The sequence below is a fragment of the Nycticebus coucang genome, chromosome 1 (genome assembly GCF_027406575.1).
Source record: "Nycticebus coucang isolate mNycCou1 chromosome 1, mNycCou1.pri, whole genome shotgun sequence".
Lineage (NCBI taxonomy): Eukaryota > Metazoa > Chordata > Mammalia > Primates > Lorisidae > Nycticebus > Nycticebus coucang.
Genome location: NC_069780.1, coordinates 54,161,706 through 54,176,609, shown reverse-complemented (window position 1 = coordinate 54,176,609; position 14,904 = coordinate 54,161,706). Strand labels below are relative to the sequence as shown.

The 14,904-nt window shown below is 34.3% G+C and overlaps 1 protein-coding gene across 1 annotated transcript in view; it reads right to left on the bottom strand.

The window, feature by feature from the left end:
- Window positions 1–358: 358 nt before the first annotated feature.
- Window positions 359–14,904, bottom strand: part of HSPA4L (heat shock protein family A (Hsp70) member 4 like) — a 55,849-nt gene continuing 41,303 nt past the window's right edge. Inside the window, exons 17-19 of the mRNA XM_053577800.1 lie at window positions 14,174–14,293; window positions 9,465–9,626; window positions 359–7,381 (exon numbers count right to left, since the gene is read on the bottom strand). Coding sequence (XP_053433775.1) covers window positions 7,190–7,381; window positions 9,465–9,626; window positions 14,174–14,293 — 474 coding nt within the window. The 3' untranslated portion in view covers window positions 359–7,189. The remainder of the gene's footprint in view (window positions 7,382–9,464; window positions 9,627–14,173; window positions 14,294–14,904) is intronic.

The following is a 14,904-nucleotide window of genomic DNA, read 5'->3' as shown; positions in this document are numbered from 1 at the left end:
ATTATTTGAAAATCTGAACAATGGTCATTGGTATTTATTGAGATTTTCTTTGGTTGAATACATGAGAAGTTTTACCTAAATAATTCAGTGACAAAGTTTATGTAAGTCCATCAGATCCAGCTTTTAATCATTTTACCCCATTCTTTTATAATCTTAGTGCCTATTAGCAACTATCCCTATTTTTGGTGGCCACAACTCACTGCCAATTATTTTGAGGCTGTTGTTTTAAAGCTGTTATACTCCTGGCAAACAGCTCCAATTATTATTATAAAAGATAGCTTACTCTTTATCCCAACATCCCTTTCTTTACCTTAAAAATAAATTTTATCTCATCAACTTTTTCACACTTCAACAGGCATTTTCTTAGTATATCCTTTCCCATCAATTTATTTTTAACCATCACATCATTACATTTAAGAAGTCTCTCCATAAACCACATATAATCTTTCAACTATCAAGTTTACTACAAGATAGTAAACTTTATTACAGATTCTTTCCCATTTAACTTCAAATGCTATCTCTAAAACCAATACACAAATCCTTTCAGGCGTATACTTATCACCTTTGATAATACAGCTTTGTTTGTATTATTTTTAAAAAGCACAATCGAATTCTCTCAAAGTCAGAAAAAAGATGAATAGAAATGGATAGCCAAGTGTTTGGCCTTGAAGACTTGTAAAGTATTTATTTCCATTTCATTGTAAGGCTCAAAGCCCATGGGGGTATAAACATTTTTCTGGATTAAAGATCTATATCCTTCAAATTTTCATAAGTTGTTCAACCTCCTAAAAAATTAAGAACTAAATGCTCTAATATGGACCATCGGACCTCAAACATTTTCTTATCTCAACATGCTAAGCTATTTGACACCTTTTAATCAGCAACAGTAGGATCAAAGAGAGAAGGACATGTTACCACAATCTCTGGGTGAAAGAGTTCCCCTGTTTACTTATTGAGAATTTCTGCAATCTTCAAATTCACTTGTTCCTGGAGTGTTTCTCTACAACCCTTTCCACACTGGCATAGTACTACTACAGTTTTCATAGTCAATATTATCTGCAGGTTTGAAAAATTTGCCAATTTAGGTGGTTAAAAACGCTCATTGCTAAGCAAACTTTTGCAAACTAACATGATGACCTGTCCCCTATCATTAAATCAGTGAAGTTCAATATGTGAAAATTAAATCTCAGATCTGCAAAATTCATGGTTCAAGGAGTAGGTAGACAGTTATTTATTATAATTACATGATTCTTGACAATGTGCGCTGCCATCCAAAAAAAGAAGTGTACTTATTGCTTGTTCACTGGTATGAAAGATGCAACTTACATACATAGAAAATATTTTATATACTTTGATACTGCCATATGTAAACAATTTTAAGGATATGCTTGTCAATCACAATTATATGCCAAAGATATATTCCTATAATGTTACCAACATCACAAACCATTCTTACGTCTTCTCATTGATGCTAAGGGTGTATTACATGCAAAATTCATTTTTATTTTTATAGACATCACACTTATCATTTTTCTGCTTTACACTGGTGGCTGTTTATACTGAAAATAAATGGGGAAATCAAGAAATCAAGTGTAGTTTTCTTAAGGAAAAAAGTAATTAGCTAGTAGGAACTAAAGTTCTTTTCACTAATGACTAGAGTCAGAGTCATTATGTACATAAATTACTTTAATAATGGTTGAAGAAAAGAAAAAATGAGTTGGATGCCATAATATGAGTACTAAACATATAGTAATTTCATTGAAAAGCTGCTTCTATATATTATGGTATTAAACAACAATGGTTTCATCCTGCCAAATATGAAAGGTAATCATTTTTAATGTCAGTCTCTTTCCGAGCCACTAGATAATAGAAGTTTAAAGCTTTAAAGCTTCCTTTACCTAGATTACCACTTCTAATTACATTCTAACATCTACATTCTGGGTTGATTCATGTATTTTAAGAGCATTTTAACTCAAGTCCTCCAAAGTAAAACATTTAGAAAACTAAAAAAGGAAGATGCATAAATAACACACGCACATAATTAGAAAGCACCAAAGAACTAAAAGTATCTAACCTTTAACAATTATTTTGAATTTCCTGACTGTTATTTTATCATATTGGTATCTGGATTGAATATGAAGGATGTTGTTTACTTAACAGGCAGTACTCACGGAACTGACCAATTTTGATCCAGAATTATATGAAATCATTCTAAGGTCAGGATATAAAAATATTCTACTCAATGACACTATAAAATTTTTGAGACGTTATATAAAGAAATTTATAACATGGCTTATCTCTCATGAATTTAAAGCCTAACGATTCTCAACAGCAAGATTTAGTATCAAAAAGGAAACAAAGATAGTAAAATTATCTAAGTATCCTATCTAAGTGATTAGGTTAACAGTGAAACTATTTTTAAAAAGCCATGGAAAATATTTAAAGAATAATACAAAATAAAAAGCAAAATATACTTGAGAAAAACAATGACTATTTGAAAGTTTAGAACTGGGTAAGAGGATACATAAAAGAACAGGAAAGACTAAAATCATTTGCAATTATAGTTCATATGCTATTATGCAATTAAACTATCTAAAACATGTTGAATTTTGCTGATCTTTTTTATAGGATAGTTTATTTTAGGTATCAATATATTTCCCTAGTAATCATTCTGTGACTTAAGAGATGACATTAAATTAGGGCCTGCAAAGCAAAGGTCATACTATAAATTTTTTTTTGTTATGGATTTTGACTTGCCTGACAGACTGAAACAAATATTCAATGATTCAATTAGCTTTGTTTCTCTGACTTGAAAAGTTAAGTAATTTAACAATGTACTTTAGCAAACATGCTTTTTTCTTTCAATACTTACTCTAACAATATACTAGAGGTTATATTCTTAGGGATCTGGAGCCATTACCACATGTAAGTACTGACTATTTCCATAGATACTTAGATTTTCTCCTTTTCTCCTAAGAAATTCCAGGTGTTCTTTTATTGTTTGAAATAACTAACCTTGAGTATAGCAAAAAAAAATTAATAAAGACATTTGGTAGTATTATAAACCCAAAGCTCTTGTTAGGTAACTTGAGTATAGAAAAAGAGTATCAATTTCAGTGCATTTTTAATTAGAGTTGTGATAGTTAAATAGCTAAAGTTTCTTTGGGTTAAGAGTCTTCGTCTTTGATCTTTATTACATTTTTGTTAATCAAAAGAAAGACTTTGTACTTCCTGGGAATTATTTTAAAATCTTTAGATTAAATCACACCTCAACAAAACCCAAAAGGTATCAGTAACCTGGCATTATTTTGATTAAAAAGTATCTTCTGAAATTGACTGCTTTAAGATTAGTTTGCTATGTCACTTGAAAAGTCGTCAGTGGTTCTCTTTAATCAATGCCACCAGAGTTTAAATATTAATTGATGTATCAATACAATCAGCTATGCATCTCATTACATTTTACACAAATATCACAAAACCCAAATCTGCTTATGATTCCAAACTTTTGAAGTTTAACCACAAAATAAGATTTAAAGTTTTTTGCTGTAAACGTCTAAAAACTGAGAAAGATGAAGTTATATTTAAGAATCACTACATGGTATGTAAAATTAATGCAAAGGCTATAACTGTGGACTACCAAATATGAATGATTAAACCAATAGGAAACCCAAAAGGAGTGTTTACAGGCTCATTGTTACATTTAAAATTTATAAAAATGGAAAGATGGTTCTATCCATTTTAGGTTAAACTGAAGTCATCTAATTTAATCACTGTATTCAAATTCTATTTGACCTTTGAATATAGATAATTTTTCAAAAACAGTTACTTCAAAACAGTTAAAGATGTGTTAACCTTGACAAAATTGTTTTTTGGGTTTTTTTTTTTTGCAATTTTTGGCCAGGGCCAGGTTTGAACCTGCCACCTCTGGTATATGGGGTCGGCCCCCTACTCCTTGACCCACAGGTGCCGCCCCACCCTCCCCTTTTTTTAAGAGACAGAGTCTCACTTGTCACCCTCAGTAGAGGGCCATGGCGTCACAACTCACAACAACCTCCAGCTTTTGGGCTTAGGCAGTTCTCTTGCCTCAGCCTCCCAACTAGCTGGGACTACAGGTGCCTGCCACAACACCCAGCTAGACAAAATGTTTTAACTGCCATTATATTCATTATTTATTGCCCAAATTCACTTTTTCTATCACTTCTCTCTAGGGAATGATCACAAATATACTAAGAACTGACCAAAATTAAAAAAAAAAAAAAAAGGTCTAAGAAACCTTTACTTCTTGCCCTTAGTTCTTCTACTAAACTTGTTATAACCTTATCTGTTTTTCTAATAGCCAAATTCTTTGGGGTACTGTTTCTAATTTTTCTAAAACTTAAGAATTTTCTATTACTGCTAAGGCATTAAATCATTACAGACTTTTTTTGTTATATTGTTTAATAATCTTTGTTTTTTTATAAACAGTACAACTTTTTATCCAGAGCTGTTTTTTGAAACTATCATTTACATTGAGTCACAGTATACTAATCTATGTCAATCATTCTAGATTATTTCTGATATACTTATTTTGCTTACTATAAGAAAATGCTGTTTTTATGCATTTTTTGTGAATGCAATAATTTTTTTTTTTTTTTAGATGAGGCTTCACCCTGTCTCCCAAGCTGCAATGCAGAGAAGTGTTCATAACTCACAGCAGCTTTGAACTCCTGAAGTTGAACAATCCTCCCTGCCTCAGCCTCCCAAGTAGCTGGGAGCATAGATGTATGCCACTATGCACGGTTTCTATGCATCTTTTAAAGTATCTTCTAAAATAGAAGCCTTTTATTTTGAAAAAATCTTTTGTCTAGTCTTGTGTATTTCAATGCAGATTAAAATTTGACTGAACCATACAGCTATCCAAAACTGTGCAGGGTGGCCACAAAGTTCGTAGATTGTACAACTATTAAAATTGCACACAAACTTTATGGCCACCCTGTATAATGGAGAATACTATATTCTTTTTCATTAACAAATTAAATAAATAGCAATATATAAGATTAAATGACTTTTGAAATTATCATTTAAATTGAATAAATGGGTAGGAAAAGTACATGTTACCTTTGAAGTCTAACTTATTAAATGAAATGTTACATAACTGTAAAAATTGGTGTTATATATATGATGAAAACACAAAACTACCTAAGGTGACTTCAAAGCAGGAACGAAAATGTCAGGATAGCCTAGACAATTCAGATATAGAAAGGGATGTTCTCACAATTACTCCCAGGAATTTTCTGAGGCATAGCTCCTAACCAAGTGGGGTGGGAGTCTTAACTCAAAAGCTATAAAGTCCCTACTTGCACTGTTAGAGATTTGCTTTCACAACCTTCATGCTTTTCCTGAAATCAATCTATATATTCAACGTACAAATAAAAACTGATACAGGTATTTTATCACTTACTGGATATAATCATTTCATTTTAAGAACATTAAGAGAAAAATAGTTTTAAAGACTAAAGGACATTTAAAAATATATTGGGTCTATATAATTGTTTTTACTACAAAAAGAGACACTTCCTCCCAAAAAGCTGAATAAAAATCCCCGCAAAATGCACTGGCTCCATACACTCTATTCAGTGCAGACTACATTGTAGAAACAAAATCTCTCTTAGAGAACTAGTTTAAGAAATAATGACTATCCCTAAAGATATTATACTCTCAATTTTTACTACTTAAGAAAAGTCAGTATTAATTCTTCTTAATACAAAGATTTATCTTTGGGAAAAAATAAGCCTTTCAAAATTTTAACCTAGGTCAGTCTAGTTGATTGGTATTAAGAACACAAGGGCCCATACATTTGTCTATGCCTCCTTCTCTTATAGTTTGAAACATCATTTCAGTTTGTTTCCATACTTAGGTTCAAGGCCTCTGGACAGAAATGAACAATGTGAATAGGTCTGGTGATGAAGCACAGAGTAGGTCCTTAACATTTCTTAAATTTACTGATCCTTCTCCCATTTATATATAAGAAGCACTAAAACCGGAGCCAAGGTTTCAAAAGGTAATATTAACAGCAGAAACTATAATTTAATCACATCATATCATATAACACTATGTAACATTCTATATTTTGCCTGTTGACAAATAACATACTTAAATTTATTACAAGCACTATTTCCTAACACTTATGGTATAAGAGCTCTTTTTCAAGTATTACTGCTTATTTAATAGTGTCTATGTATTCTGTAACATTAGGTAAATCAATGATAAATGTATATAATGCAATACAATGTGCCATTTCTTCCTACCTTGTATTAAGGTATTGTTAACAAAATCAATTAAGAAAACTAAGACAAATATTAACTAAAACAAGGCTATCAACATCACAGATGCACGTCTGAGTAGGTCAACAGCATTTCCTCCATAACATGAAGGTAATTCCATCAAAGACTTCTGTATCTTTAGGTTAGCATTATTTTAGCAGCAGCTGGTCTTCAGGACAAGTAGATCAAAAGTTTCAAATGAGAGACACCGAGTTACTCTGAGAAAACATCAATCCACATTACTAATAAAAGCAACAAACTGCTGGTGTCATCTTAACATAAAAGTGTGCATTTTCCCTTACAAGTGTGATTTATTTCATTCATGTGATGACAACAAAGCTTTGGAGTTCTCATGGTACATCAATGAGATGGACTAATTTGTCAAAGAACCTCTTATTTGTTTTAACATTTAAATTAAAACAATACAATAAGTAGAAAAAGGTCAGTGCTTCAGCGGCTTTCAACCCCATCAATTTCAATTTTTGTTTTTCAAAATAACAATGCAATTAAATCTGTGTTTCTGCAACAATAGTGCAATACTTCATCCCTTTCTGAATAAAGGAACTGAGGTTTATCCAAGTGGAAGCTTTAAATAAGGTAGATTGTTGCCAACTACATTCCAATCCTAAATGTTTGCTATAAAATACGTCAAGAAAGCTTAAACTGACTTGTAAATCTATATTCAGCTAAAGCTTCAAATAAACAACAGCAATGGAAATGAACAGAAGTGCACTCAATATAAAACACTCTTCAAAACTACTCCAAAAAACAAATGACAAAAAGTGGTTAAGAACAACTGAACATCTGTTGTATGTACCAGATGTAAAAGAAGAATGGACCTTATGGTTGTTTTCACTGTTTCAATTATGCGAAGATAAAATTAAGACTTATTCCACTTCCATCTCGCCAGAAGATTTAGTATGCTGTGAGGTGTCTTTTGCTGTATCTGGTTTAGTTTCAGTTCCACTCTGTCTATCCATTGGTCCATTATGTTCACTATTAGCTTTTGCTTTGTCTTCAGCAACTTCTACTTTTGGTTTAGGTTTATAAATGATGGGGTTACAGAAATCATCCAGTTCCTAAAGACACAAGGAAATTGGTTATATTAAAAATGTTACAAATTGGGGTGGTGCCTGTGGCTCAAGGAGTAGGGCGCCGGTCCCATATGCTGGAGGTGACAGGTTCAAACCTAGCCCTGGCCAAAAACCACAAAAAAAAAAAAAAGTTACAAATTACCGTTAACTTTTTAAATTCCATATTATTTTTCTAAATTTTCACATAATTTCAGATTCCTGAATTTATGTTAGCTCAGCTAGATAACCAACTGTCTCTTCAAATGCCTCATGAAAGATTTAGCTTCTGGGCTTAATGCATGTCTATGGCAATCAGAAACTGCTAATTTTTTTTTAACAATTTTTTTTTAATCTAACTTATTTCCTTATAATTTACATGTAGTTTACTTTGGCAGGAATAATTTTTAATTTTTCCTTTAAATTATGACTACTGCTTTGCTATGAGAATTATGTTAATACCTATTTCATAAATTGAAAATTTTAAACATTTATATAATTTTTTTTTTTTTTTTGAGACAGAGCCTCAAGCTGTCACCCTGGGTACAATGCGGTGGCATCACAGCTCACAGCAACCTCCAACTCCTGGGCTCAAGCAATTCTCCTGCCTCTACCTCCCAAGTAGCTGGGATTATAGGCACCTACCATAACGCCCAGCTATTTTTTGGTTGCAGCTGTCATTGTTGTTTGGTGGGCCTGGGCTGGATTAGAACCCGTCAGCTCAGGTGTATATGGCTGGCACCTTAGCCACATGAGCCACAGGTGCTGGGCCTATGATGATTTTTTTTTTTTCTTTTTTTGGCCGGGGCTGGGTTCAAACCCGCCACCGCCGGCACATGGGGCCGGCATCCACTCCTTTGAACCACAAGCACCACCCTTATATAATGATTTTTAATAAAATGATAAAATGTATGCACTAACGTTATTTTTTGAAAACAGCTGAGCTTTACATCTAAAAGTATATTTAGTGGATGCTCAATGTTGTATGTATGCATCAATTTATTTATACTAGTTTACTCTACTGATGAACTGGTTGCTTCTAGTTTTTGCTTTGATAGGCAAGAGTATTTATCTGCTTGCACTTGTGCAATTATCAATTTAGGATGATGAATTTCTATTTTTTTATTTCATTTATTTTATTTTTCTGAGACAGAGTCCCAAGCTATTGCCCTGTGGAGTTCCATGGCATCATAGCTCATAGAAACCTCCAACGCAGGCTTAAGCGACCCTCTTGCCTCAGTTTTTCTATTTTTAGTACAGCTGGGGTCTTGCTTTTGCTCAGGTTGGTCTTGAATTCATGAGCTCAAGCAATCCACCTGGCCCGGCCTCTCAAAGTACTTGGGATTACAGGCATAAGCCACCATGCCCGGACCAGAATGAATTTCTAAATTTCTGGCACCTGGCCTAGGATGAATTTCTGAATTTCTGGGTTAAGGGGTATACTCACTTTAAATTTCTATACATATTCTGACACAATGTGCCAGGAAAGTTGCAACAAATTTAATCAAATTGCTCAGGAAGAGCATCCATTTCTGCACACCCTTGACAACTATGACAATGATTGTAAATGGAAACACAACCAAATCAGATGGGTATAAAAATTTTGCGTTTCTTGCAATCAGTGTAACCTTGTTTCTTGTACCCTCAATGAATCCCCAACAAATAAAAAAAATTTTGCATTTCTTAGATTATTGATGAAGATGAACACCTTTTCATATACTTATTGAATGTATTTTTTTCTTTTGTCAAGTGTTTATTCAATTATCTTTACTCTTTCTACTTCTATGTTTATTTTTATTACAAATTTGTTCCTGTTTTTTGTAATATTTCACAACTTTTGACATTTTCTTTAGCCTTGTTTTTTAAACTGAAAAGTTTATCTCAGAATAAGATTTTACCATAGAAGTCCATGCATTTCAAGCTAGGTCAAAGACAAAATGCTTACAATGCAAAATCTTATAATGAAGACTATGAAGTTTCATCTGAGTGCTAAGTCTGAAAATACCTGTCAGAAGCCACACTGCTTTATTTCATTCTCAATAAATTTTAGTCCTCGAAGCCATTAACAAGAGAATTTTTTAAAGTATCTTACCTTTGATTTTGCAACTATTTCTGAAACTTTTACCACAGGATCTTGAGTGAGACTTAGTTTGTTTTGTGCATTCATCTTACTGTTGAGCCAACTCATGGCATCACTGATGTATTTTTCAACTTTTTCCACTTCGGCAGGATCCAAATGATCATATCTTTCATCCTGTTAGGAAAAATTTAACTTAATGATTTTTCAGTTATCACTAGTTCTTTGATAATTTCTGCTTAAAAGATTTATACTCATATTGACTATATATCTCCCATATACTATGTACTCAGGTGAAGAAACCAAATACAAATGTAACAGAATTGAAGAGAACAGGAGAAAAGATAAAAATTGGTGTGCATTTTAAAAGGAAAGGCTTTATGAAGAAATCACATTTAGAAAAGAATGACTGGTAGAGACTATTCAAGGGAAAAGCACTTAGCCAAAAACCAAACACACAAAAGCAGCAGCAATGGGATGGAATTTGTTATAGAATAATGAGAAATAAAATGAGTAGCACATAGCAAGCTAGACAGAAAATTCTGAATATACAAGAGCATATGGTAAATTCTTTTTATTTATTTATTTTATTTTTTAGACACCTTCTCACTCTGTCACCCTGGGTAGAGAACCACGGCATCATCATAGCTCACAGCAACCTAAATCTCTTGGGCTCAAAAGATCCTCTTGCCTCAGCTTCCCGAGTAGCTGGTACTACAGGGACTTGCCACAACAGCTGTCTAGTTTTTCTATTTTTTGTAGAGACAGGGTCTTGGCTCCTGCTCAGGATGCTCTCCCAACTCCTGAGCTCAAGCAATCCACCCACATCAGCATCCCAGAGTGCTAGGATTACAGGCGTGAGCCACCACGCCTGGCCAATAGCATATGGTAAGTTTTTGTTAAAGAGAATGACATAATAAAATTCTGTCTCAAAAAAAGAACTGAAGCTGCCACATAAAGGACATGGCCTAAGAAGTCATGGTTTAGATTGGTAGTTGCAGAACCGGGACAGAAATACAATATAAAAAATAAATGCAACGACAATGAAAGAATATTTCAAAGTCAGAGAAATGGGAAGATGGATATGTCATTTTTAAAACCAGAAAGCTTCCTCTGGTACCAAAGCCCTCTTTCTGCTTATGAGATTACAAATTATTTATCTATCATCCGTTGACTAAGTTTCTAGGTAGGCCTATTTTCTTAGAATTTCTTCCTATTTCACAGATTACTTAAGTTTCCTTTGGCTAGTTCATCTCCACTCATCTACTACATGCTTTTAAAAATCCACTAACCCGAACTGCTTCCCTGAACCTTCAACTATATCCAATTTCAACTTTGTAAAATGCCTACCTATGTTTCAAACTTCTAATTATGTTTTCACATACTCTTCCCAGTTTCCCCATCTCAGTAAATGGAAACCTCATTCTTCCAGGTCAAAATCCTTGGAGTTGTTTTTTACTTTTCTTTCTGATATACTTGTATCAAATCTATCAGCAAACCATATAAGCTCTACTCTCAAAATACATACAAAAATTTGATGACTACTTTCTCCTCCACTATCTAGGTTCAAGTTCCTATTGTTTCTTACTTTGTATTATTCTAATAATGTCTTAACAATCTCGCTACTTTCAAACTATTTATTTCTCACTCTGTGACCCTGGGTAAAGTGCTATGACATCATAGCTCACAGCAACCTCTCACTCTTGAGCTCAATAGATTTCTATTGTCACCACCTATCTTGGCTTCCCAGAGTGCTAGAATTATAGGCTTGAGCCACCACACCTAGCAACTTTGACACCTTTTAGAAAATCAAAAGGTGATTTTGATTTTCCTATGCGCAAAAACCTTCAATAGCTTTCCATTTCAGAGTAAAACCTGAACTTTTATGGTAATGAGGCTGTTTATGATAGGACAACTGCTATATCTTTTCCCACTATTTAAGCCACACTGGGCCTTCTTGCTGTTTTTCTAACATGTTCTCCCCTGGGTTTTTTTGCAACTGCTAATCTCTTTTCCTAGAACATTTCTCTTCATACATCGTGACACCTTACCTCCTTCATTCATTCTTCTTCTGACATGTATGCCAGCTTATTAGTCTCAATGTCTCTCTGACAAACTGCCTCTACCTCTGGTAGTCCTTACTCTTTCCATATCTTTTTTTTTTTATTGACAGAGTCTCACTTTGTCACCCTTGATAGAGTGCTGTGGCATCACAGCTGACAGCAACCTCCAGCTCCCGGGCTTAGGCAATTCTCTTGCCTCAACCCCTGAGTAGCTGGGACTACGGGCACCTGCCACAATGCCTGGCTATTTTTTTGTTGCAGTTTGCCGGGGCCGGGTTTGAACACATCAGCCTTGGTATATGGAGCTGGTGCCCTCCTCACTGAGCCACAGGTGCCACCCTCCATATCTTTTTCGAACACACTTTGTAGTAACATATTATCTACCTTTCCCCACTGAAGGATGTTAAAAACAGGTTTAATGTTTTGTTTGCTGCTATGGTTTTAGCATCTAGAAAACAGTCTGGCACATAATAAAAAGGCAAAAGCTACTTGAGCATAATTGAAGTCTTGCTTTACTTTGGATAGTCTTAAACTAGCACACTCAAGATGATAGCTAAAAGCCTGGGGAGCAACGGACTACCACTAATTATACTAGATTTAAAATATTCCTGGTATTTTCAGTCATCTGCTGTTCCTTCTGATTTTTCCATTATGACTACATTCTATTTATGTCTATAAGGACAATTTGAACACTGATTTATCAGCAGTCATGTTTACAATCAGTTATCTGGATTTTTCCTTTAGACTGGCTGGATTGCAATTTCTGTTCTACACAACTCACAGATCTATTATTTATAATATAAATAACCTTTTTCCACATTGTGTAAAGGAAAACAATACAGTTGCTGCAAGTTTGAAGGTTGATGTCAGACTGCTTAGGTTTGAATTCAGATTCCATCATTAACTACTTGTGTCATCTTCAACTTGCTTAAGCATTTCAGTTTTCTTACAAGTAGAATGAAGATAATAGTATTAACTTTTTTATGGAATATATTCTGGTGAGAATAGAATGTGACAGTCCATGTTAAGGGCTTAAAATTCATTTAGTGCTTGAAAAATGTAAGTTATTGCTATGATAGCCATGCCTGAATATTTCTAGTGCTTGTCTTTCCTGCCCACTAATTCATTAATGATAAAACCGGGGGACTACAATGAATATTTTATTAAATTAGGAGACCAAGCAAGGGATTATGAATGTATATCCAAGTCACTCAGAACTTTTATACAGGTGCAAGAAACTTACGTCAAAGTGGCCACAAGATTGATTAATAGGAGACAGACGAATGTAATTCCATGTTCACTGCTAGAAACCAAAGCTTTGTGTGAAATCTTGAATTTATGGGGAGGAAGGGTAGGAAAGCCTATACGTGTGTGTTCTTTTTCTGATCCCTTCCTCTCATTCCTGAACTGCAGGAGACTGAGCCCCCTTGGGCTTTGGTGACCCCATCCTGGGGTGTGTTTATTTGATGGTTGATTTTGCTGTACTGGGTACTTCTTTTCCCATTTTCTAATCATTTTGTAGCACACACGCTGACTCTTTCCCCTCCCTTCTACTTTCCCTGGGAAAAGACAATGAATAAATAAAGACTTATTGGTACTGAAAAAAAAAAAAAGGGAATCAGCAAACTTATCTCATGGGCCAAATTCAACTAGCTGACTATTTTTTAATCAAGTTTTTTGTAACAGAGCCATGTCCATTTATTTACATATTGTCTATGCATTTGCACTACAATGGGAAACTATCGCTGTCATTTGCACTACAATGGCAAATAGCTGTACAGGCACAGTAAAAACTAAAAAGCCTAATATTATATATTATTCGTATCTTTAGAGAAAAAGTCTGCTAAAACCTGGTTTAGAGGGAAAAAACAGTAAGCTTCATTTTGTCAAATTTTATTGTTACATCCAAATGGAGATACCATCTATGTAACTACATATTTGAGGATTAAAGATAGTGGAAAGGTTAAGGTAATACAGATTTGAGTATGCTTCTACACAAAGAAAGGGTAAATGAGATTATGGATAACTAAAGGACTGGAAGACAAGGAAAAAAGCTGAAAGAAAAGGAAAACAAGGAAAAAAATAATCTTGAAGAGACCCATGATAAAAAAAAGTCCAGGAAGACCTGTTTTTCTTTTTCTTTTTTTGTAGAGACAGAGTCTCACTTTATTGCCTTCAGTAGAGTGCCATGATGTCACAGGACTCACAGCAACCTCTAGCTCTTGGGCTTCAGGGATTCTCCTGCCTCAGCCTCCCAAGCAGCTGGGACTACAGGCGCCCGCCACAATGCCCGGCTATTTTTTGGTTGCAGTTTGGCTGGGGCTGGGTTTGAACCCACCACTTTCGGTATATGGGGCCAGTGCCCTACGCACTGAGCCACAGGCGCCATCCGGAAGACCTGTTTTTCATATAGGAAAATACAAAAAGGAAATTTCTAAGACAAAAACAAGGGATTTGGGTCACTAGATTAATTTATAATATAGTTTCAGGATAAAAGCCACATACTTTCACTGTATTTTAAACATATCAGAATCCTATACTGATAATTCTCTAATAAAAAGTTTTAGTACACGAAGTCTTTGAACTCTTTGAGATTTACCCCACCCTTTGCATGTACCACACACAGACCATCATCTTCAACTGGTTTTATGAATTCAATACCTTGTTTCTATATGCTTCTATCACTTTCATAACAAGTTGAATCTTTTTTCCCAAGTCATTTAAAGCTTTTGGTCTCTCTTCATGTTCCATGTACTTCATTTGAATAGGCTGGCCATATTTCTGTTAACATAAATATTTAAAAAAGATTGAGTTTTAGCAGAAAACTTTGTCTCTTACAGGATGACAAATAGAAAGATGGCCAGATTAAATAAAATATATTCCCCTTTCTTTTCTTCCTTTTTTTTTCTTTGGCTGGGGCCGGGTTTGAATCTACCACCTCTGGTATATGGGGTCAGTGTCCTACTCCTTTGAGCCACAGGTGCCGCCCCTCCTCCTTTTTTTCTTACAGTGGCTATTTTTGCAATCCTATACAAGGATGCTTAACTTCTGTCTTATTTTTTCCTCATTATCTAGATTACCTCTTGATTATTTTCAAATCCAAAATACCAATTGAAATTGCAGTTCCTTATAAGTTGGGTGTTAATTTTACACTGCTGGTGGGATTGCAAACTAATATAACCCTTTTGGAAGAAAGTATGAAGAACCCTCAAAGAACTCAAACTAGACCTCCCATTTGATCTTGTAATCCCATTACTGGGGATCTACCCAGAAGAAAAAAAATCATTTAACCATAAGGACATTTGCACTAGACTGTTAATTGCAGCTCAATTTACAAGTGCCAAATTGTGGAAACAACCTAAATGCCCACTAATCCAGGAATAGATTAACAA